A 23,746-nucleotide genomic window follows, 5' to 3' on the forward strand; every position below is an offset into this window, starting at 1 on the left:
AAATATTTGCAAACTACCCATCTGAGACAGTGTTAATAACCAGAATTATTATATAAGGAGCTCAAACAACTCTACAGGGAAATTTTAATAATATGATTCAATAATTGGCAAAAAATTTGAATAGACATTTCTCAAAAGAAGACATACAAATGGCAAACAGGCATGTGAAAATGTGCCAGACATCACTGATCATCAGAAAAATGCAAATCAAAACAACAATGAGACATCATCTCACCGTAGTTAAAATGGGTTATATCCAATAGACAGGCAGTAACAAATGCTGTTGAGGATATGGGGAACAGGGAATCCTCATACACTGCTGGTAGAAATGTAAATTAGTACAACCACTAAGAAACATTCAAAATTTCCTTAAGAAACTAAAAATAGAACTATTGTATGATCCAGCAATCCTACTGATGGGTATATACAAAAAAGAAAGGAAATCAGTATATGGAAGAAATATCTTTTTGTTTTTCTTTTTTTGTTTTTTTTTGAGACAGAGTCTCACTCTGTTGCCCAGGCTGGAGTGCTGTGGCGTGATCTCGGCTCACTGCAAGCTCCACGTCCCGGGTTCACACCATTCTCCTGCCTCAGTCTCCTGAGTAGCTGGGACTACAGGTGCCCGCCACCACAAAATTTTTTATATTTTTAGTAGACACGGTGTTTCACCATGTTAGCCAGGATGGTCTCGATCTCCTGACCTCATGATCCACCTGCCTCGGTCTCCCAAAGTGCTGGGATTACAGGCGTGAGCCACCGTGCCCGGCCGGAAGAAATATCTTTACTCTCAAGTTTATTGCTGCACTGTTCACAATAGCCAAGATTTGGAAGCAATCTATGTGTCCATCAACAGTTGAGTGGACAAAGAAAATATGGTACGTATACACAATGGAGTACTATTCAGCCATAAAAAGAATGACATCCAGTCATTTGCAACAACATGGATGGAACTAGAGATCATTATGTTAAGTGAAATAAGCCAGGCACAGAAAGACAAACCTCACATGTTCTCACTTATTTGGGGGATCCAAAAATCAAAACGATTGAACTCATGGACATAGAGAGTGAAAGGATGGTTATCAGAGGCTGGAAAGGGTAGTGAAGGGTTGCAGGGTGAAGTGGGGATGGTTAATAGGTACAACAAATAGAAAGAATAATAAAACCTACTATTGGATAGCACATCAGGGTTACTATAGTCAATAATAACTTAATTGTACATTTTAAAATAACTAAAAAGAGTCTAATTGGATTGTTTGTAACACAAAGGATAAATGCTTGGGTGGATGGTTACCTCCTTCTCTGCGGTGTGATTATTACACATTGCATGCCTGTATCAAAGTATCTCATGTACCCCGTAAATATAAATACCTACTAAGTGCCCATAAAAATTAAAATATTTTTAAAAATTTTATGGTTCCAAAGGAGTTATTGCAATGTGTAATATACAAACATTACAAAATAATTTGTAAAATGCATGAACAGTAATTGTTTTATTTCATCAAAATAGACTCTATATATTATTGTTTGCATATGCTCACAATTAACAAAGAAATTTTTTTTTAAATGTCAATTACCAAAGAAATTGTTTGAAAATGTCATGACAGTGGACTTGGTGGACAAGATGGCAGTTAGGAGTTAGGGCTAATGTGCAGTTCTCACCTGGATGAAGAGAACAATGTGTGGAGACTCACACTGTGATCTGTTGCTCCAAGAACCAACAAAGGAACATACCAGGAAAACCTGAAGGATTCACAGATCCTTTGAAAGAAGCAGCACACTACTGCAAATTCCATGAAACAGGTGAAAAACTGAGCATTCCCAAAGTGTGAGAGAAGGAAAATCTGCCTCCGAACACACGTTTCCACTGGGGGATCTGAAAATCCAGATCATGAGATTATGAGAAGGATTTAACTTCTGGAGTTGAAATGGATTTAGGGAGTCACATGAAATATAAAAGTAGAAGTAGCAGCAGAAAATGGCTTGCAGGCAGTCCCAGTCTCCAGCTGAAGCCCAGGGAAGCCATCCCTGATGATATCTTATAGGGGCCCTTGGGGAAGGCAGCCAGAGGAATTGGGAAGTAGTCACAATGCAAAGGAAATTCCCAACTGAAATTTGTAGTTATTTCAACTGGGCACAAATTTTCTCAGGTGAAGTCCAGGACACAAGGAGGAGCTGCTGCAGATTCAAGCACAGGAGCCGCTGCTGATGGAGTGGGCAGATGTAGAGGAGCAAGGGCCATGCTTGCTTTTTTAGTGGGGAAGTTCATGGCTTCAGGCAAGGTCTTATTGGGGAACTGCAGGAGCGAGACTGGCCTTGCCAACTGCATGGGAGATGGGTTAGGCCTCTCACTAACAGTTATTCCCCACTTCTCTGGTGAACTATATGACACAGCAGAGGCAGCCAAGATGGCTTTTGGAACATAATCCTATTGGCCTGAGAAATACCCTCCATCCCCACAGTGGCTGCAGCAAGCCCCAGACAAGGAGAGGCTGAGCTCAGACCTGTCTAACCCTGCCCTGACCTCATAGTATTTCTCTACCCAACCTGGTAGCTGATTACAAAAGATAAACTCTTGGGAGCTTTGTGGCCCCTCCCATCACCTGAGAAACTGAAATACTTACCCTGGCCAACTTAGGGCAAGCTTAGATCCCTCCACTAATACTGTTTTCTCTTGAAAACACCACCTTCTGGTTGGAGGCCAACCAACTCAGGCCATTACAACACCTCATGACAGAATAACCCTTATCCCAGGAAGGAGAAGACAACGCCTAATTCCACTGCCTACAAGATACTGGCTAACCAGAGTTCCTGAGTATGTCCATGTGAACACATCACTGCTAACATAACCATACATTCCAGAAAGCCAGCACACTACACATATCTACAACCATGGACTCTCACGGAGTCTACCTCACTTCCCTGCCACCTCTACCAGAGCAGGTGCTGGTATCCATGATTGGGAGACCTGAAGATGGATCACGTCACAGGACTCTGTAGACATTCCGTAGCACCAGTCCAGAGCCTGGTAGCCTAGCTTGGTAACCAGACCCAAAAGAGCAATAACAATCTCTGCATTCCAGCTTTCAGGAAGCCCCATCCCTAGGGTAAGGTGGAAAACATCACATCAAGGGATCACCCTGTGGCATAAGAAAATCTGAACAGGAGACACTGAGATTCAGACCTCTCCACTGAAATGATCTACACAAATGAGAAGGAACCGGAAAAGTAATTCTGGTAATGTAACAAAACAAGGTTCTACAGTATCCCCAAAAGATCATACCAGTTCCCCAGCAATGGATCCAAACCAAGAAATCTCTGAATAGCCAGATAAAAAATTCAGAAGGTTGATTATTAAGGTACTCAAGGAGATACCAGAGAAAAGTGAAAACAAATGTAAAGATATTAAAACAAGGCCGGGCATGGTGGCTCAAGCCTGTAATCCCAGCACTTTGGGAGGCGGAGGCAGGTGGATCATGAGGTCAGGAGTTCGAGACCAGCCTGGCCAACATAGTGAAACCCCGTCTCTACTAAAAATACAAAAAATTCGCCAAGCATGGTGGCGGGTGCCTGTAATCCCAGCTACTCAGGATGCTAAGGCAGGAGAATCGCTTGAACCCGGGAGGTAGAGGTTGCAGTGAGCCGAGATCGTGCCACTGCACTCCAGCCTGGGTGACAAGAGCAAAACTCTGCCTCAAAAAAAAAAAAAAAAAGATATTAAAACAAAATACAGGATACAGATGAAAAATTCTCCACATGAATAGATGTCATAAAGGAAAAACAATCACAACTTCTGGAAATGAAAGACACACTTAGAGAAATACAAAAATTGTAGTGTGGAAAGTTTCAACAATAGACTAGAACAAGTAAAAGGAAGAAGTTTGGAGCTCAAAGACAAGGCTTTCAAATTAACCCAGTCAGACAAAGACAAGAAAAAATAAAAAATAAAATAAAAAAGTGAACAAAGCCTCCAAGAAATTTGGGATTATATAAAATGGCAAACCTAAGTATAATTGGTTTTCCAGAGGAAGAAGAGAAATTTAAAAGTTTGGAAAGCATATTTGAGGGAATACTAGAGGAAAACTTCCCTGGCCTTGCTAGAGATCTAGATACCCAAATACAAGAAGCTCAAAGAGCACCTGGGAAATTCATTCCAAAAAGATCATCACCTAGGCACACAGTCATGCGGTTCTCTAAAGTCAAGACAAAGGAAAGAATCTTAAGAGCTGTGGGACAAAAGCATCAGATAACCTATAGAGGAAAACCTATCGGATTAATAGCAGAATTATCTGTAGAAACCTTACAGGCCAGAAAGAATTGCGGTGTCATCTTTAGCCTTCTGAAACCAAATAATTGTCAGCCCAGGATTTTGTATCCAATAAAACTGAGCTTCATAAATGAAGGAGAGATCAAGTCTTTTTCAGGCAAACAAATGCTGAGAAAATTTGCCACACCTAAGCCAGCACTACAAGAAATGCTAAAAGGGTTCAAAATCTTGAAACAAACCCTTGAAATACACCAAAATAGAACCTCCTTAAAGCATAAATGTCACCAGGCCTATAAAACAGTAACACAATTTAAAAATAAAACATAAGGTATTAAGGCAACAACTAACATGATGAAGAGAACACATAAATGGCCTAAATTCTCCAATTAAAAGATGCAGAATGGCAGAATGGATAAAAATTCACCAACCAAATATCTACTGTCTTCAAAAGACTCACCTAACACATAAGGACTCACATAAACTTAAGGTAAAGGGGTGGAAAAAGATATTCCACACAAATGGGAACCAAAAGCAAGCAGCAGTAGCTATTCTTCTATCAGGAAAAAACAGACTTTAAAGCAACAGCAGTTAAAAAAAAAAAAAAAAGACAAAGAGGAAAGTTATAAAATGATAAAAGAATTACTCCAACAGAAAAAATCACAATTCTAAATATATATGCACCTAACACTGGAGCTCCCAAATTTATAAAGGAATTATTACTAGACCTAAGATATGAGATAGATGGCAACACAATAATAGTGGGGGGCTTCAATACTCCTCTGACAGCACTAGACAGTTCATCAAGACAGAAAGTCAACAAAGAAATAGTGGACATAGGCCTGCAGCTATGGCTTGTTGCTGTAATCCTGGCACTTTGGGAGGCTGAGGTGGGTGGATCACCTGAGGTTAGGAGTTCAAGAACAGCCTGGCCAACCTGTGAGACCCTGTCTTTACTAAAAATGCAAAAATTTAGCCAGGCATGGTGATGGGTGCCTGTAATCCCAGCTATTTGGGAGGCTGAGGCAGGAGAATCACTTAAACCCCAGAGGCAGAGGTTGCAGTGAGTCGAGATTGCACCAGTGCACTCTAGCCTGGGCAAAAAGAGCAAAACTCTCTCTCAAAAAATAACAATGTAATAATAATGGACATAAACTATACTCTAGAACAAATGGACTTAACAGATAGTTACAGAACGTTCTACCCAACAACTGCAGAATATACATTATATTCTTCAACACACAGAACTTTCGCCAAGATAGACCATATGATAGGTTACAAAACAAGTCTTGATAAATTTAAGAAAATCAAAAGTATATCAGGTATTCTCTCAGAATACAGTGGAAAAAAACTGGAAATTAACTCCAAAAGGAACCCTCAAAACTATACAAATACTTGGAAATTAAATCACCTGTTCCTTGATCACTGGGTCAACAATGAAATTAAGATGAAATTTAAAAATTGAGCTGATTGGTAATAGTGACACAACTTATCAAAACCTCTGGGATACAGCAAAAGCAGTGCTGAGAGGAAAGTTAATAGCATTAAATGCCCTCATCAAAAAGTCTGAAAGAGCACAAATAAAAAATCTAAGATCATACCTCAAGCAACTAGAAAAACAAGTACAAACCAAATGCAAACCCAGCAGAAAAAAGAAATAGCAAAGATCAGAACAGAACTAAATGAAATGCAAACAAAAAAATACAAAAGATAAATAAAAAAAAAAGCTGATTCTTTGAAAAGATAAACAGAATTGATAGACCATTAGCAAGCATAACCAAGAAAAAAAGAGAGAAGATCCAAATAAGCTCAGTTAGAAACAAAACAGGAGATATTACAACCAATACCACAGAAATACAAAAGATCATTCAAGGCTACTATGAACACCTTTACAAACTAGAAATCTAATGTAGGTGGATAAATTCCTGGAAACATACAACCCTCCTAGATTAAATCAGGAAGAAATAGAGATTCTAAACAGATCAACGACAAATAGTAAAATTGAAACAGTAGTAAAAAAAAAAAAAAAAAAGCCAACAAAAAAGTCCAGAACCAGATGGATTCACAGCTGAATTCTATCAGACATTAAAGAAGAATTTGTACCAATCTTACTGAAACTATTCCAAAAGATAGAGAAGAAGGGAATTCTCCCTAAATCATTCTATGTAGTATCACCCTAATACCAAAGCCAAGAAAGGACATAACAGAAAAGGAAAACTACAGACCAATATAGCTGATGAACATAGATGCAAAATTCCTCAACAAAATACCAGCTAACAAAATCCAACAGCATATCAAAAAGATAATACACCATTATCAAGTGGGTTTCATACCAGGGATGCAGGGATGATTTAGCATACACAACTAAATAAATATGTTGTATCACATAAAATAATTAACAACAAAAATCACATGAGCATCTCAATAGATGCAGAAAAAGCATTTGACAATGTCTAACATCGCTTTATGATTGAAAACTTCAGCAAAATTGGCATAGAAGGGACGTACCTCAATGTAATAAAAGCCATCTATGACAAACCCACAGCAACATTACACTGAATGGGAAAAAGTTGAAAGCATTCCCCCTGAGACCTGAAACAAGAAAAGGATGCCCACTCCCACCACCTCTATTTAACATAGTACTGGAAGTCCTAGCTGGAGCAATTAGACAAGAGAAAGAAATAAAGGGCATTGGAATCTGTAAAGAGGAAAATAAAGTTGTGCTGTTCACAGATGATATGATCATGTACCTAGAAAACCCTAAAGATTCATCCAAAAAGCTCCTAGATATGATAAATGAATTTAGTAAAGTTTCAGGATATAAAATCAATGTACACAAATCAGTAGCACTGTTATACACCAACAACAACCAAGCTGAGAAACAAATCAAAAACTCAATCCCTTTTACAACAGCCGCACAAAGTAATAATAATAATAAAATACTTAGGACTATCCCTAACCAAGGAGGTGAAAGATCTCTGCAAAGTAAACTACAAAACACTGCAGAAAGAAATCATTAATGACACGAACAAATGGGAACACAACCCAATGCTCATGAATGGGTAGAATCAATATTGTGAAAATGACCATACTGCCAAAATCAATCCACAGATTGCAATTTCCATCAAAGTACCATCATCATTCTTCACAGAACTATAAAAAACAATCCTAAAGTTCATATGAAACCAAAAACAAGCCTGCATAGCCAAAGCAAGACTAAGCTAAAAGAACAAATCTGTAGTCATCACGTTACCTGAATTCAAACTATTCTACAAGGCTATAGAGACCAAAACAGGATGGTACTGGTATAAAAATAGGCATGGAACAAAATACAGAATCCAGAAATACAGCCAAATATTTAAAGCCAACTGATCTTCAACAAAGCAAATAAAAACATTAAGTGGGGAAAGGATACCCTAATCAACAAATGGTGCTGGGATAATTGGCAAGTCACATGTAGAAAAATGAAGCTGGATCCTCATCTCCTATGTAAAAAATCAACTCAAGATTGATCAAAGACTTAAATCTAAGTCCTGAAACCATAAACATTCTAGAAAATAACATCAGTTAAGTTCTTCTAGACATTGGCATAGGCAAAAAGTTCATGACAAAGCATCCAAAAGCAAATGCACCAAAAACAAAGATAAATAAATGGGACCTAATTAAACTAAAAGCTTCTGCACAGCAACAGAAATAATTAGCAGAGTAAACAGACAACCCACAGTGGGAGAAAATCTTTGCAAACTATGTAGCTGACAAAGGACTAATATCCAGTATCTATAAGGATCTCAAATCAGCAACAGCAACAACAAAAATCCCATCAAAAAGGGGGCAACGAGCATGAGTAGAGAATTCTCAAAAGAAGATATACAAATGGCCGACAAACATATGAAAAAATACTCAATGTCACTAATTATCAGGGAAATGCAAATCAAAACTACAATGAGATACCACCTGATATGGTTCGGCTGTGTCCCCACCCGAATCTTATCTTGAATTGCAGTTCCCATAATCCCCAACCCAGTGTTGTGGGAGGGACCAAGTGGAGATAATTGGAAAATGGGGGTGGTTTCCCTAGTCCTGTTCTTGTGAAAGTAAGTTAGTTCTCACGAGATCTGATGGTTTTATAAGGGGCTTTTCTGCCTTTGCTTTGCTCTCATTCTCTCTCTTGCTGCTCTGCCGTGAAGAGGTGCCTTCCATCATGATTGTAAGTTTCCTCATGCCTCCTCAGCCATGTGAAACTGTGAGTCAATTAAAACTCTTTCCTTTATAAATTACCCAGTCTCACGTATTTCTTCATAGTAGTGTGAGAACAGACTAATGCAGTAAATTGGTACTGGGTAGTGGTGTGCTGCTGTAAAGATATCCAAAAATACAGAAGCAACTTTGGAACTGGGTAACAGGCAGAGACTGGAACAGTTTGGAGGGCTCAGAGTAAGACAAGAAAATGTGGGAAGGTTTGAATACTTGTTGTATGGTTTTGACCAAAATGCTGAAAGTGATATGGACAATGAAGTCTAGTCTGAGGTGGTCGCATACGAAGATGAGGAACTTATTGGGAACTTGAGTAAAAGTGACTCTTGCTATGCAAAGAGACTGGTGGCATTGTGTCCCTGCCCTAGAAATCTGTGGAACTTTGAACTTGAGAGAGATGATTTAGGGTATCTAGCAGAAGAAATTTCTAAGTGGCAAAGCATTCAAGAGGAAGCAGAGCATAAAAGTTTGGAAATTTTGCAGCCTGACAATGAGATAGAAAAGAAAACTTCATTTTCTGGGGAGAAATTCAAGCAGGCTGCAGAAATTTGCATAAGCAGCAAAGAACTGAATGTTAATCACCAAGACAATGGGGGAAATGTTTCCAGGACATGTCAGAGAGCTTCACAGCAGCCCTCCCACCACAGGCCCTGAGGCCTAGGAGAGAAAAATCTTTTGTGAGTTAGGCCCTTGGGACATGGTGCCCGGCATCCCAGCTGCTTCAGCTCCAGCCTTGTTTGAAAGGGGTCAAGGTACAGCTCAAGCCATTGCTTCAGAGGATGCAAGCCCCAATTCATGGTGACTTACACATGATTTTGGGCCTGTGGGTACACAGAAGTCGAAAATTGAGGTTGGAGAACCTCCACCTAGATTTCAGAGGATGTATGGAAATGCCTGGATGTCTAAATGCCTGGATGTCTAAACAGAAGTTTGCTGCAGGGGTCGAGCTCTCATAGAGATCCTCTGCTAGGGCAGTGCAGACAAGATATGTGGGATTGGAGCCCCCACACAAGACTTTGGACTTGAACCTTTGGGTTAATGCTGGAATAAGCTAAGACTTTGAAGACTGTTGAAAAGGCATGATTATGTTTTGAATTGTGAGATCATGAGATTTGGGAGGGGCCAGGAGCAGAATGGTATGCTTTGGCTGTGTCCCCACCCAAATCTCATCCTGAATTATAGGTCCCATAATCCTATGGGAGGACCAGATGGAGTTAATTGAATCATGGAGGCAATTTCCCCACATCTTGTTCTTGTGATAATAAGTTAGTTCTCACAGGATCTGATAGTTTTATAGGGGACTTTTCCCCCTTTGCTCAACTCTCATTCTCTCTCCTGCCACCCTGTGAAAAGGGGCCTTCTGCCATGATTGTAAGTTTCCTGAGGGCTCCCCAGTGATGTGGAACTGCAAGTCAATTAAACTTCTTTCCTTTATAAATTACCCAATCTTGAGTATTTCTTCATAGCAACATGAAGATGGACTAACACACCACCTTACTCCTGCAAGAATGGCCATAATTTAAAAAATCAAAAAATAACAGATGGCATGGATGTGGTGAAAAGGGAACACTTTTACACTGCTGGTAGGAATGTAATCTAGTACAACCACTATGGAAAACAGTATGGAGATTCCCTAAAGAACTAAAAGCAGAGCTACCATTTAATCCAGCAATCCCACTACTGGGTATCTACCCAGAGGAAAAGAAGTCATTATATGAAAAAGACACTTGCACACACATTTTTACAGCAACAGTATTTGCAATTTCAACAGTATGGCACCAGCCTAAAAGTCCATCAACCAGAGTGAATAAAGAGAATGTGGTAGATATACACCACGGAATACTACTCAGCCCTAAAAAGAATGAAATAATGGCATTCGCAGCAACCTGGATGGAGCTGGAGACTGTTAGTCTAAGTAAAGTAACTCAGCAATGGAAAACCAAATATTGTATGTTCTCACTTGTAAGTGGGAGCTAATCTATGAAGACACAAAAGCATAAGAATGATATAATGGACTTTGGGACTTGCGGGGAAGAGTGGGAAGGGGTGAGGGATAAAAGACTACATATTGGGTACAGCTGTACACTGCTCAGGTGATGGGTGCACCAAAATCTCAGAAATCACCACTAAAGAACTTACCTATGTAACCAAAAACCACCTGTACCCCCCAAAAATACCAAAAGGAAATAAAAATGTAAAAATTGTTTTTTCCCAGAAAAAAATGACATGAGGCTGTAAAAAAAATTTAATTACTTTATAAAATACATACACATGTGCATGTGTATTTCTTTTCAAATCTTTCCAAAATATAATTTCATTGAAGAATAATGTATCAATAAATAAGTTATAGCATGCTGCTTTTCTGCTCAAAATCCTCCAATGCCAACAGTTGTTTGTTTTCCTTTGACTACAAAGGACATAGCAGACTGCTGGTCATCCTCTTCCCATGCCTGTCCATCTCTAACTCTCACTTCATCCTATTCTTCCTTCTGTCACTCAGCGGCCCCTTTGTATACCTGAATGATGCCAGGAAAATTCCAGACTTAGAACATTTGCATTTGTATTTCTTCTGTCTGGAATATTTTCCCCAGGCATTCACATGGCTTGCTGGATAACTACCTTATACATTCAAATGTCATTTTCTCAGTGACGCCTTTTGCAGCTTTTGCTGTATTTGAAAAGGCAATCCCCATTCACAGCGTCTGTCCTTCCCTTCCTTGATGTAGCTTTTTCTCCCTGCCATTATCACTGGCAAACTATATATATATATATATATATATATGTGTGTGTGTGTGTTTAATTTTAATTATTTTGCTTATGATCTGTTTTTCCCACTGGAATGGAAGAATATAAGCTCCAAATTTTTTTTTTATTTTATTGAATTTTTAAAAATAACTTTGAGACAGGGTCTTGCTGTGTTGCCCAGACTGGTCCTGAATTCCTGGGCTCAAGTGATCCTCCTACCTCAACTTCCCAAAGTTCTGGGATTACAGGCATGAGCCACTACACCCAACCAAAGCTCCAAAAATGTATAAATGCTTATTGCACGGTGGTTTCCCTAGATACATTCCCTAGACCTGTGTCTGTCATATTGTAAGCACTCAGTAATATTTGTTTAATGGATGGGTGTGTTACAAAACAAACATATAACAGATAATGCACAGGGGTTTGACAGAGGAATGTTTGTGTTGAGAGGGGCAGAAGTAGAGTTTAGGGCTGAGAAGTCACTAGGAACAAATCAGTAGAGACTTCAATCTCAGCAAATAGGGTAATATTTTTAAAGTTATTGAAGTTGTGTAAGATAGAGACTGTAAATGGGTGACTATTTTGTTTTATTTGCTTAAATTAATGCTTGCTTTTATGGCCATTATATTGAAAAGACATTTATGACCCTTCAAAAAAAGACATCAGGTTAGAATGCTATTCCATCATGAGTCAAAGAAAGATTTGGAGTACTGCTGCAGGACAAGGCTCTTGATAGAGATTACAAAAAAATGGAAGCAGTGTCAGACACTTGAGTGTTTTATGCCAGAGGCCGATTGCAACAGAAAAGATAAAAACCAACATAATTTAATTAATGTATTTTTAATTAGGTGAACATAGGTGAAGGTAAATCTGCAGGTCTAGACACAAATGACAAACAATGTATTGTCAGAATCATGTCAGAAAGTGACAGAATTACTAAAATATGATGTGGCTTCTTTGATTATCAGAGGAACTAAAGGAAGGCAGTTACGAAGAGGCTAAAGGTAACACTGGAATATATTTATTCTACAGAAAATGTATTACTATGGGGGACACGGTAACTGAACTTGTTCTAATTGATTCAAGAAGAGCAAACTGAAACGTGCTCTAGTAGAGAGGTTTGTTGTTATAGATGAAAGGGATTTAGAGCCTAGATGATGATGTCGCTTTTCTAGAGTCTCACAGGATAGTCCTGGCCAAGCCATAACTGGGACCAAAATGACTTTAAACTGTTCTAGATTGAGTAGCTTGGATCTATTTAACTTCTGCTTTTTTGTTTTTATTTTTTATTTTTTTACTTTAAGTTCTGGGATACTTGTGCAGAACGTACAGGTTTGTTACATAGGTACACATGTGCCACGGTGGTTTGCTGCACCCATCAACCCATCATCTAGGTTCTAAGCCCCGCATGCATTAGGTATGTGTCCTAATGCTCTCCCTCGCCTTTCTCCCCACACCCCAAAAGGCCCTGGTGTGTGATGTTCTCCTCTCTGTGTCCATGTGTTCTCATTGTTCAACTCCCCCTTATGAGTGAGAACATGTAGTGTTTAACTTTTGTTAATTCACGTTTCTACTCAACTAATATTTTTAAGCCCTATTATATGCCAATTTCTGCCTTCTTAAGTTTTAATGTGGGGAGGCAGACTTAAAAAAAATAAAAGGTGCACAAATAAAGGGGAGATGAACGCTACGGAGAAAATTAAAGCAGGATAGGGAGGCAGAGAACAGCTGTAGAATGGGAAAGGAAAGGCTGGCGCTGGAGGAGAAGGAGTGGGTCCTGAGGGTGCCGAGGAAAGACAAAGGAAGCAGCGGGTGCAGAGGCACTAAGGAGGGACCCTGCTGATGTGTTTGAGGAATGAAAGGTCCGTGTGGCTGGTGCCAAAGGAGCAAGGAGGGAGGATTGGCGTGTGAGGGCATAGAGGCAGGAGAAGCCAGGTCATAGAGGGACTTCAGCTGTTTTCAGGACTTCACTTTTACTGGAACAAGACCCGCTGCCATTGAGGGTTTTGAGCAGAGTATCAGAATCTCACTTATATTTGAAAAGCCTCACCGTGACTCCTGTGTTAAATGTAGATGTGGAGGCGGCAAGGGTGGAAAGCAGCAGACTGGTTAGGAATCAGGATGGCTTTGACCCTAGTAGTGTTGGTGGGTTGGCAGGAGGTGTGTTCAAATTATGGAAATACATTGAAGGTAGAGCAGACAGGATTCATGGGCAGACTGGATGATCAATGCAGAAGAGAGGCATTAATGGTGACTCCTGGGTTTTGTCCTGAGCACCTGTAAGAATGGAGTTGCCATTTACCACGTGCTCTCTCTCTCTCTCTCTCTCTCTCTCACCACTTCTTTCCTCTCTATCCCCTTCCTTTTTAATTTATTAATTGATAAAACTATATTGGTCTATAGAGTTTCCCACGGCATGGATTTCATGGAGTATTTCCCTGTGTGGCATTTTATATGTTCCTCTCTCCCTTGTATATTCTGGAAATCCACAGTTAGGTCTATAAACTTGGTCAAATTCATGCTTGATTTTTATCAATACTACATTACATGTAACATTGATTATGTATTTTCATCCAAAGGTGCATCACATCTGGTTTCACTTGTGATTATATTAGCAGCCATTGATAATCATTGCTTAGATCCTACTAAATTTGTCAGAAGTTAGGAAGTGATGATACTCTAATCCCATCATTTAGTCTTCTTTTATGAGCTGAAATATTTCCATCAAGACAATATTTGGTTTCATTAAGGTTCCTATAACAAAGATAGGTGAAAGGCTTGATTCTTCTCTTCATTCAATATTCAAAATAATAAGTTGGTTACCTAGCATCTTCCAAATTTAAACATTTTTAATAATTTTAATAAACTTAAGAATTTAAATATATTTGATATGCCTTAATCCATTGCAGAATATTCTTGTTGATGTTAAAACTGACCCTTCTTTGGCCCTGGGTGTTTTTGAACTGCCCTCAGTCTCTAATTGCTTATTTTTTTTCTAGTGGGATATATTCCTGGCTCATCTTTCATCTTGCACATTTCCAGCCGTAGAAGCCATCATTTCTCCAGGGATCCTAGTTTTATCTTAGAGGAAATGGTATTTAGTGATGACAGTCTGGTGCACGAGGTTGGTCCTTGTTTAGGAGCTTTTTCAGTGCACAGAGGCAAGACATATGCCACATTTAAAATTAGATAACATTATCTTAGGTTCTTAGTGATGCTTCTAACTAAAATTTAAACGTATATGGAGCTTTCATTTAACCTTATCTATTTTGGATCTGCTTCTTTTCTTACACTGAAATTTTCAGGGTCAAAATCACCAAGATAATTACTCACTTGCTTTATTCCACATGTATAGAACATTTCAATAGCAGAGAATGCAATGTCTAATTTTGCCTAAAAGGTCAGGGTGAAAAGAACATTTGTTGACAAGATGAAGATCCATATTCTCATTAGAGCAAACACCATGTAGGAAGACTCAGAGGCTTGAAAGAGCATAGTTCATTTAGGAAAGAGAAAATCCGGTTCCACCAGAGGAATGATGGATGACAGTCAGGAAGAAGTTGGAACATAATGAGCCTGATATTCAATGCTGCAGATGTTAGAGCACCAACCAGATACAAAAGCTTTTTTTTTTTTTTTTTTTTTGCCTTGTTTTTAGGAGGTATCTTGTGTTTGTCTTCAATAAAAATATTGCTTTCTAGGCCGGGCATGGTGTCTCAGGCCTGTAATCCCAGCACTTTGGGAGGCCAAGACGGGTGGATCACAAGGTCAGGAGATCAAGACCATCCTGGCTAACATGGTGAAACCCCGTCTCTACTAAAAAATATAAAAAAAAAAAGTAGCCGGGCGAGGTGGCGGGCGCCTGTAGTCCCAGCTACTCAGGAGGCTGAGGCAGAAGAATGGTGTAAACCTGGGAGGCAGAGCTTGCAGTGAGCTGAGATTCGGTCACTGCACTCCAGCCTGGGTGACAGAGCGAGACTCCATCTCAATTAAAAAAAAAGAATATATATATATATATTCTTTTATATACATATATAGCTTTCCTACTTTGTCCTCATAGGCAGAATTTAGGGATGAGCAAAGAGCAGGGGATGTTTTAAGGATTGCTCTCCTTAACACTGTTCTACACCAGCTCAGTAAAAAGACCATTTAAGTGTAGCTCAATTATTTTCTGACATTTGGAGAAGCATTTGCATACTAATAATCCAGGGTCCTGGTTGTTTTTCTCCCTACAGAGGACAAAGTGTGGACCATAGTGTCTCATGACTTGCAGATGCAGACGAATGTGGTCGCCTACAACCCAGAAAAATACTCAGTGACACAGCTTGTTTACAGCGCCTCCATGGACCAGATAAGTGCCATCACTGACAGCGCGGAGTACTGCGAGCAGTATGTCTCCTATTTCTGCAAGATGTCAAGGTTGTTGAACACTCCAGGTAGGCTGAGAATGGAATGTTACTTTTAATTACTATCTCAGCTGGTGCCTGGAATTACCTAAACAATCCAACAGGTGTGGTTCATTATCTTATAGTCCAGTCTTCAGTAGGAAGGAAGCTGTAAATAAGTAAAACAGAATCATTTGGCATGGTTTCTGTGGAATGAAGCTAAGAAAGAATGATTTTGAAGAAAAAGTAGTCTGTTGTTTTAAACTTACGGATTTTTAAATTTTATATGCATATATGTTTCTAGTGCTTAATTATCAGTAGTGACTGTGAGACAAAGTTTATCAGAGCTCCTTGTGAACATTCAAGCAATTCCGTTTGAGAGTTTGGGGTGTCTTTATTGTAAAGATGAAAGCATTCTAAAAATTGTCTACAGTCAAATAGGATATAGAATAGCGATAGAATTTAGAGCTCTTTCTTCCCAATAGTCACTTCACGGTACCTGTTTGTCTCAAGAAGTCTAGCCTGATTTTTTGTTTTCGTGATGGCCAACTTTTAACAATTTGCTAGCGTGTGTGTGAGTGTGCACATGCAAACACACATACGTGTGTGCAAGACTGTGTCGGGGTGTAGAGAATAGAGCAGTTCCAAAAGATATACTGAAAATAACTTTACTGCAACAAGTCCCATATGCTCTGGGAGTCTTGGCAGTAAATTCGAGATGTTGTCAGAAAACTGCATCTCTGTGTCTGTAGTAAAACACAGTGGAAATAAGTTAAAGAAACATGAGTTCATAATTTCCAACCTTACCACTTCCCAAGTATGTGAGTTTGGGGGAGTTAATTGACATCTTTTTAAAATTTTACCTTAATTGGCAGATAAAATTGTATATGTCTATCGTGTACAATGTGTTTAGAAATACATATATATATATAGTGGAATGGCTAACTCTAACATATGCCTTGCCTCATACATTTATTATTTTTTATGAAACAAACACTTAAAATCCATGCTTAGCAATTTTCAAGATATGATAAATACATTGCTATTAATCGTAGTCACCATGTTGTACAATAGACCTCTTGACCTTAAGCCTCAGTTTCCAGTGTCTTTTTCTGTCAAGCAGAAATTATAATGCCTACTTCAGGGTGATTGGGAGAATTTTGTAAGGTAATATACTAAGTACTTATAAGACTTGATACACTTAAGGACATGATAAGTAGCAAGTAGTATATTGATTTTTTAAGATCATGTTAAGCAACTTTGTGCTATGTCAGAGACCATGGGCTGTTGGATGCCCCAAAACAGTGATGAATTGAAAGCAATGTTGTACGGAGTAGTTTACAGAGAAGAATTATAAGCAAACAGTGATACGGCTCCAATGACTGAAGGAACGCCAGGGTTCTTAATCTCACGCAGAATTGGATAAAACGACACGGACATACGTGGAGTGGTTTTAAGGAGAGGAGCGTTTAACAGGCAACAAAGAAGGAAGGAAGAAAAAAACACCTCCCCCATACAGAGACAGAGAGAGGGAGGATTCCAACGAGTGAAAACCCCGTGTGTGGTGGTAAAGTGGCTGCTTATATGGGGAGGATGGAGGAGGTGGTACCTGATTTGCATAGGGCTCAGGGAATTGGTTTGACCAGGCATGTTATTCACTTAGCCCAGGGGGAAAAACTGGCCCTCCCACCCTAGTCTTTTAATATGCAAATGCAGGGCGCCTTGATGCTCTACACGCATGCAGATCTGTGGGGGCGGCTATGTTGCCAGGTACTTGTGAGGGCAAGGAAGAAGAAGGCAGGAATCTCCATGTTTGGGTAGGCCCTGTTTCTAATGGCTGGTATTTGCACATCAAAGCTTGCCAGGCTGACTCTAAGAGCCGGGGTTTTCCTGCTAGACAAGAAACATTTTTGGAGCTGTTTTAAAAGAAACAAAAACTTTCCAAGGACCCCTTTTCTCCTCTATCTGCCTAAAATAATTTCTTAATAATTTCTTAATAACTCCTATAAGAATAGTACACAATATTGTGAAAATGTGAGTGCTTTCTATATGCAAAGCCTTGTGCTAGAAGTATAGACAGAGTATCCTCTAAGAAATAAGGTCGGAAAGTAAGGGTGGGAGTAGGAAGGAAAGGAAATGCTGTACTGTGGAGTTGGGACTTCATCCTGAGAGCCAGTACTTCTCAGACTTTAGTTGGCATTACAGTATCTGGTGACATAATAAAACCTGGTTTGCTGGGCCCCATTCCCTGAGTTACTGATTCAGCAGGTCTCGGGTGGTGCTTGAGAATTTGCATTTATAGTGAGTGCTATGGACTGAATTGTGATCCCCCAGAATTCCTATGTTAAAGCCCTAACCCCCAATGTGACTGTATTTGGAGATTTGGCCTTTAGTAAGTAATTAAGATTAAATGAGGTCATAATGGTGGGGTCCAATAGGATTGGTGGCCTCAGGAGAACAAACAGAAACAAGTCTTTCTCTCTGTCATGTGAGGACAGCAAAAAGGCAGCACCTGTAAGCCAGGAAGAGAGCCCTCACCAGAAACAAAATCAGCCAGCACCTTGATCTTTCACTTCCCAATCTCCAGAACTGTGAGAAAATAAATTTCTGTCATTGAAGCCACTCAATCTATGGTATTTTGTTATGGAAGCCTGAGCAGATGAATACAATGGGGTCCCAAGTGATGCTGATATTGCTGGTCTAGAGATCGTGCTGAGAACCTGCACAACTCTTTTTTCTATTCACTTTCACTTCTCATAGGGGTGTGTGTGTGTGTGTGTGTGTGTCTGTGTGTGTGTTTTAACTGGATCTGGTTTCCAGTGTTAGGAAAAGTCAAAGACTATATGTAGAAGACCAAGGGCACTAAGAGCCATTAATGAGCCTCATCAGCTTGTCTTCACTGTTTCATGAGCGGATGCTCCTTACTGAAGCTCTTTTCACGGATTCCAGTGAATTAGTCTTCAGTCCTGGGGTGGGGGTGGAAACGGGGGCAAGTTCCTGACCAGCGAAAGAACCTTGGTACTCTCAGCTTTATGTTCTTTATTTTCTTTCTTTCTTTGATTAAACTCCAAAGTCAGCTTTTACTTTTTGAATTTTGCTCTGGTAATTAAAAAACACAGTATGGCTTCTGAATATATTCAACTTACAGTTGAGGTACGAGGAGAATTAGACTAGAGGTGGGAAAAGAATTTACCTTTAGTGCTCCTGGTCTTGCAGTTCAGCTTCTTTCTTCTCCCATCATTGACATTCCTTGTCTCATCCCCTCAACCATCACGAAGCCTCACACACATAACCACTCTCCTTTACAAAACATAAAATGTACAAAACATCAGGAAAAATGGGATAAACTTGTTATTAAGCACTATATTAGTTGCATTTTCTAATAATGAGATAAAGACATTTTTATTTAATCTCCAGATACGCCTTTCACGAGAAAAATTGCTAAATTGAAATCAAGAGTAAACTTTTAATCTGAAGAGTAAATATACCATTTTCTTTGTATTTCTAGACATCCAGATACTGGGTTTCATGTCATTTGTAGATTATTATTGTACATAATAAATTGTACTTTAAAAATCAGTTTCTCATAAGTTTTTGCCTGTTTGGACATCCTATATATATCCAATCTTTGATTCACATAGGATTTGTACTTAACAAATGTTTGCTGATTCAAATGAAGTGAATAATAGGTAGCTTTGTGTGTTGCCTCATCCAACCTTGGGGCAGTTGTTTTAGGCAGGAGTGTGCATCAGAGTTTTTAGGTTGCTTGTCAAAGTGTGGATTGAATGGCCTTACTCCCAGGCTTTCATAGAGGTTGGTTGGGGCCCCAAGATATTTGCTTTTAACAAACATCCATGGGTAATTCTGTGAACCACACATTGAGAAATACTGTCTTTAATTCATGGCATGAAGGTTTCTCATGTTGGAATTTAAGGTGTTAGTCCTTCATATGGGAGAAGATTAAAGGAAATATTAGGGCTTGTCTGACCCGCTGAAATAAAATGGCATACGTAGTTACCTCCTTCAGCTAAAATAAATTGGCATAATACAATTTTTTAATCCTTTTGATATACCAGTCTCTAAATATTGTAAAGTGAATTTCAGCTTACCCTTCTGAGTCATTTTTTACAGTCCCAATTTTCATTTTCTAGGCCTACTAATCTGCAGAATAGCTGATGCAAGGAAAAGGAGTGGTTGAGACAGCAAGTTCCTTGTATTATTATATTTTGTATATGTCAAAACAAGAAAGAACACAATTTAATAAAAATCTTTAATTTGTTTTTTTAAAGGAGCTAATGTTTACTGTAATGGTTTTTTCTTTTTTTCCTCCTTCATGGTAACATTCAATTTTAAATATCCATTTACTTATTCTTAACTAAGACTGAATTATATTAGAACTTCTGTAGTAGTACTTGTGACATCTGTTCGAATACAAAGTATATTCATTATAGTCATTGCAATTAAAATGAATATCAAATGAGATTGTAATAGCTTTGCACTTAAAATGTTATTTTTTATTTTAAGAGCTTTACCCTCAAGAGTTCATTTGGGGCTCTATAGTTTCTAATGATACTTATGATAAATAGTTGATATGCATATGGACCTCATTTTTATTTTGATAAATGTTTGTTTGTACCATACCATTAGCTAGCAAATGTAAAATTACACATTATTAGTTTCTTACAATTTTTACAAGGATACATGCCATGTAATGTGTTCTCTTTTATTACTGCAAAACTTAAAAATATTAACAGATTTTGCCAATATTTATGCCAAAATAATGATTTTGCCAATATTTATGGTTATGTCTATTCTCGCAATGTAACTATTACTTCAGTTGTCTTCAGCTTTACAAAAGACATAGAAATGGAAAAATAAAAAGTTATTTTATTTTATATAGAAAAGCCTGCCTAGAATTAGGCATATCAATTTGGGAATCACCAAATTAGTTTACCCAAACATAGAAAAATAATTAATGGTCATCCAAATGGATGTCTGCATGGTTTATATTTATATCCCCAGATTTGTAAATGTAACAGCACCTGAACTTATGAAGGGCTAAATTAGTGAACAATGCAATCTACTTCTGAAATAAGTACCATAAGAACTTGAATTTGGCTGGGTGTGGTGGTTCAGGCCTGTAATCTCACACTTTGGGAGGCCAAGGCAGGTAGATCAGTTGAGGTCAGGAGTTCAAGACCAGCCTAGCCAACATGGTGAAAACCCTTCTCTACTAAATATACAAAAAAGAAGTTGGGTGTGGTGGCATGCACCTGTAATCCCAGCTACTTGAGAGGGTGATGCAGGAAAATCACTTGAACTCGGGAGGCAGAGGTTGCAGTGAGCTGGTGTCATGCCGCTGCACTCCAACCTGGGCAATAGAGTGAGACTCTGTCGCAAAACAAACAAAACAAATCTTCAATTAGATAAATCAAGCACTGAGGGAGTTCCATTAGATCTTACTTGTGTAGTCTTAGTCAACAATACTAATACTCTTAGATAACCAAAATGTTTCTCTGTGTTTGGACAAGACCTATTATGCTGCCATTAAAATGTTTATTTGTGTATCATATATATATATTGTAGTCATATGTTTATTTTACAAATCATATTATACTTTCTAATTAAGAATTTTTTTGCTGAAGTATTGATTCCCTACATACATAAAGATGTATTTAATTGTAGAGTTATAAAGTTATCTTTCCTATTTTTCTGGTTATATTGAGCACTGCTTTGTTAGTTTCCAGTGTTTTTCTTCTTTTAATTTCTCAGTGTTGTCTAGTTCTCAGAAATGATACTTTTTACTGATTCCTTTGTTGAAAGAAGCAATATAGATTATATATACTTTTAGATAGTTTACTATTAGATTTTGTATCTATTGAAATTGAATTATGCTTACAATTTTTGCCTATAAAGTAAGCTGTATAAAATTCAGTATACTTGATGATACTAAACTGTGATTTAGTGGCTTTGAAAAGACAAGAAAACATGACTCTGGCTTTGTAACATATAATCTATTTTTAGCAAAAATTTCTAAGCTTTGGTGCAGTTATCAAGCAAATGAATTTCAAGTTATGCTGTGCATTATAAGGAGGTGCAGCATTTAACTCTTAAGACAACATAGATAAATCAGTCAACTCCAATAAAAGATTTTTCAGTAAATAAAATTTATTGTGACTAATCAGTATATTAATCAAAAGATTATTTACTTAATTATTATACCCAATCATTGTATTAAGATTGAGTGATAGAATTAAATGAGACAAGCAAGGAGGATAGTAATAACTAAAGGGGAAAATTAGAAAATTATATCTAGTAATGTTTCATGCCCAGACAACTAGCATCTGCGTGATGGGCACTGTAATTGAAGGGGACAGAGGGATTGCAGGGAGAAGAGTAAGCAACTATTTCTACAATATGGATAGGAGTTGATGAGAACCTCAACTGGAATAATGAATAGGAGAATAAGTCAACAAATATTTTTTAGTTTTGCCTGTGTATCAAGAAGTGTGACATATAAGCTGATATGGGAAAGATTCAAATGAGTTAACTAAGAAAAAAATTAGAGGAGGATTCTGGGTTAGCAATGTCAGCATGTTCAATGATTGAGAGATGGAGATCAAGAGACGCTAATTTGAAGGAAGTGAGAGGGGTCAGAATGGCTGGAGTAGGGAACTTGAAGTCAGGAGAGGCAGAACAAAGGAAACTGGAAATTAATTCAGAGTCTCTGCATAATGTTGAGGATTTTATCTGAATGGCAAACAGAATGGTGTCAAGTAAGGAAGTTCTGGCTGTTCCATGGAGACTGGAGTGGAGGAAGCAGAGGTGGTATGAAGAGTCCATTGGCACCATGTCACCAGAGTGCACATGGACCGCATGTCTGGGAGGCCCACTGGGACTTCAGAGAAAGTTTGTTGTTGTTGTTGTTGTTAAGTTTAGATGGTGGAATCAACAGGAGTTGTGATTACTTATATATACAGGAGGAAGAAAATTCAAGGGTGACTCAAGTTTCTGACTTGAAAAACTGGCCAACAGTTCTAAGGCTTATGTTGTTTATTAAGAAAAATCTGGAGAATTGGTGGTCACTTCACTTTAACATGCAAAGTGATGGCACTAGGAATACAGGTTTTTATGTGGTCTGTGATGGCTGATGGCATAGCGTAAAATCCTTTTAACTGACATCAAAAAATTAATGAGTTACATTTTTTCTTCCCTGAAATTTTCTTAAACATACTCTACAACTAAAATAAAATGAAAGAACTAAGCATATCATCAGAATCCTAATGTTGTCTATTCTTGTATTTATATTGAAAGATCAGAAAATATATAGTCAAGACTGACCAATCTTAATTATGTAACAATTTTTTTTGTTTCCCTCATGCAAAGCCTTCTGTATTGCTTCAGCTTCCTGGGCTGACTTGGTTTCACGGCACCTGCATGATGACTGAAACAAGGGAGGAGCAGGCTGCAAACTTAAGCGCAGACAATTAAATACTCCTGCAAAGTAACACATTGCAGGAGTGCACACATTGTGTGTGCGCACATCTTATGGACCAAAGCAAGTCACATGTTTTGCTGGGCCTAACTTTAGAGGAAGACGAAGTACAATCTTCCCATGTACTCAGGAGCAAAGATCAAGTGGACTTCTTGAGTAGTTGTAATGCCTTCTTAAGATGACTCAGAGAGGTAATGGGAGGAGAAAGAAAACACAGAAGAAAAGCAAAATACTGATTTTGTTGATTTATTTGTGGATGGAATGTTATGTTCACTTTTTTGTTTGTTTGTTTGTTTTTGAGACAGAGTCTCTGTCACCAGGCTGGAGTACAGTGGCATGATCTCGGCTCACTGCAATCTCCACCTCCCGGGTTCAAGTGATTCTCCTGCCTCAGCCTCCCAAGTAGCTGGGACTAAAGGCACATGCTGCCATGCCTAGCGAATTTTTTTTTTTTTTTTTCGTATTTTAGTAGAGACAGGGTTTCACCATATTGCCCAGGCTGTTCTCGAACTCCTGAGCTCAGGCAATCTGCCCACCTTGGCCTCCCAAAGTGCTAGGATTACAGGTGTGAGCCACCGCGCCCGGCCAGTTCACTTTTTTTTTTTT

The 23,746-nt window shown here is 38.6% G+C and overlaps 1 protein-coding gene across 2 annotated transcripts in view; it reads left to right on the plus strand.

The window, feature by feature from the left end:
• The window catches only part of CNTNAP2 (contactin associated protein like 2), a 2,276,620-nt gene that overhangs the window by 1,488,745 nt on the left and 764,129 nt on the right, over positions 1-23,746 (plus strand). For both annotated transcript variants that reach the window (XM_025380223.1, XM_025380224.1), the window contains one exon: positions 15,496-15,696. In XM_025380223.1, coding sequence (XP_025236008.1) covers positions 15,496-15,696 — 201 coding nt within the window. The remainder of the gene's footprint in view (positions 1-15,495; positions 15,697-23,746) is intronic.

The sequence above is a fragment of the Theropithecus gelada genome, chromosome 3, assembly GCF_003255815.1.
Source record: "Theropithecus gelada isolate Dixy chromosome 3, Tgel_1.0, whole genome shotgun sequence".
NCBI lineage: Eukaryota > Metazoa > Chordata > Mammalia > Primates > Cercopithecidae > Theropithecus > Theropithecus gelada.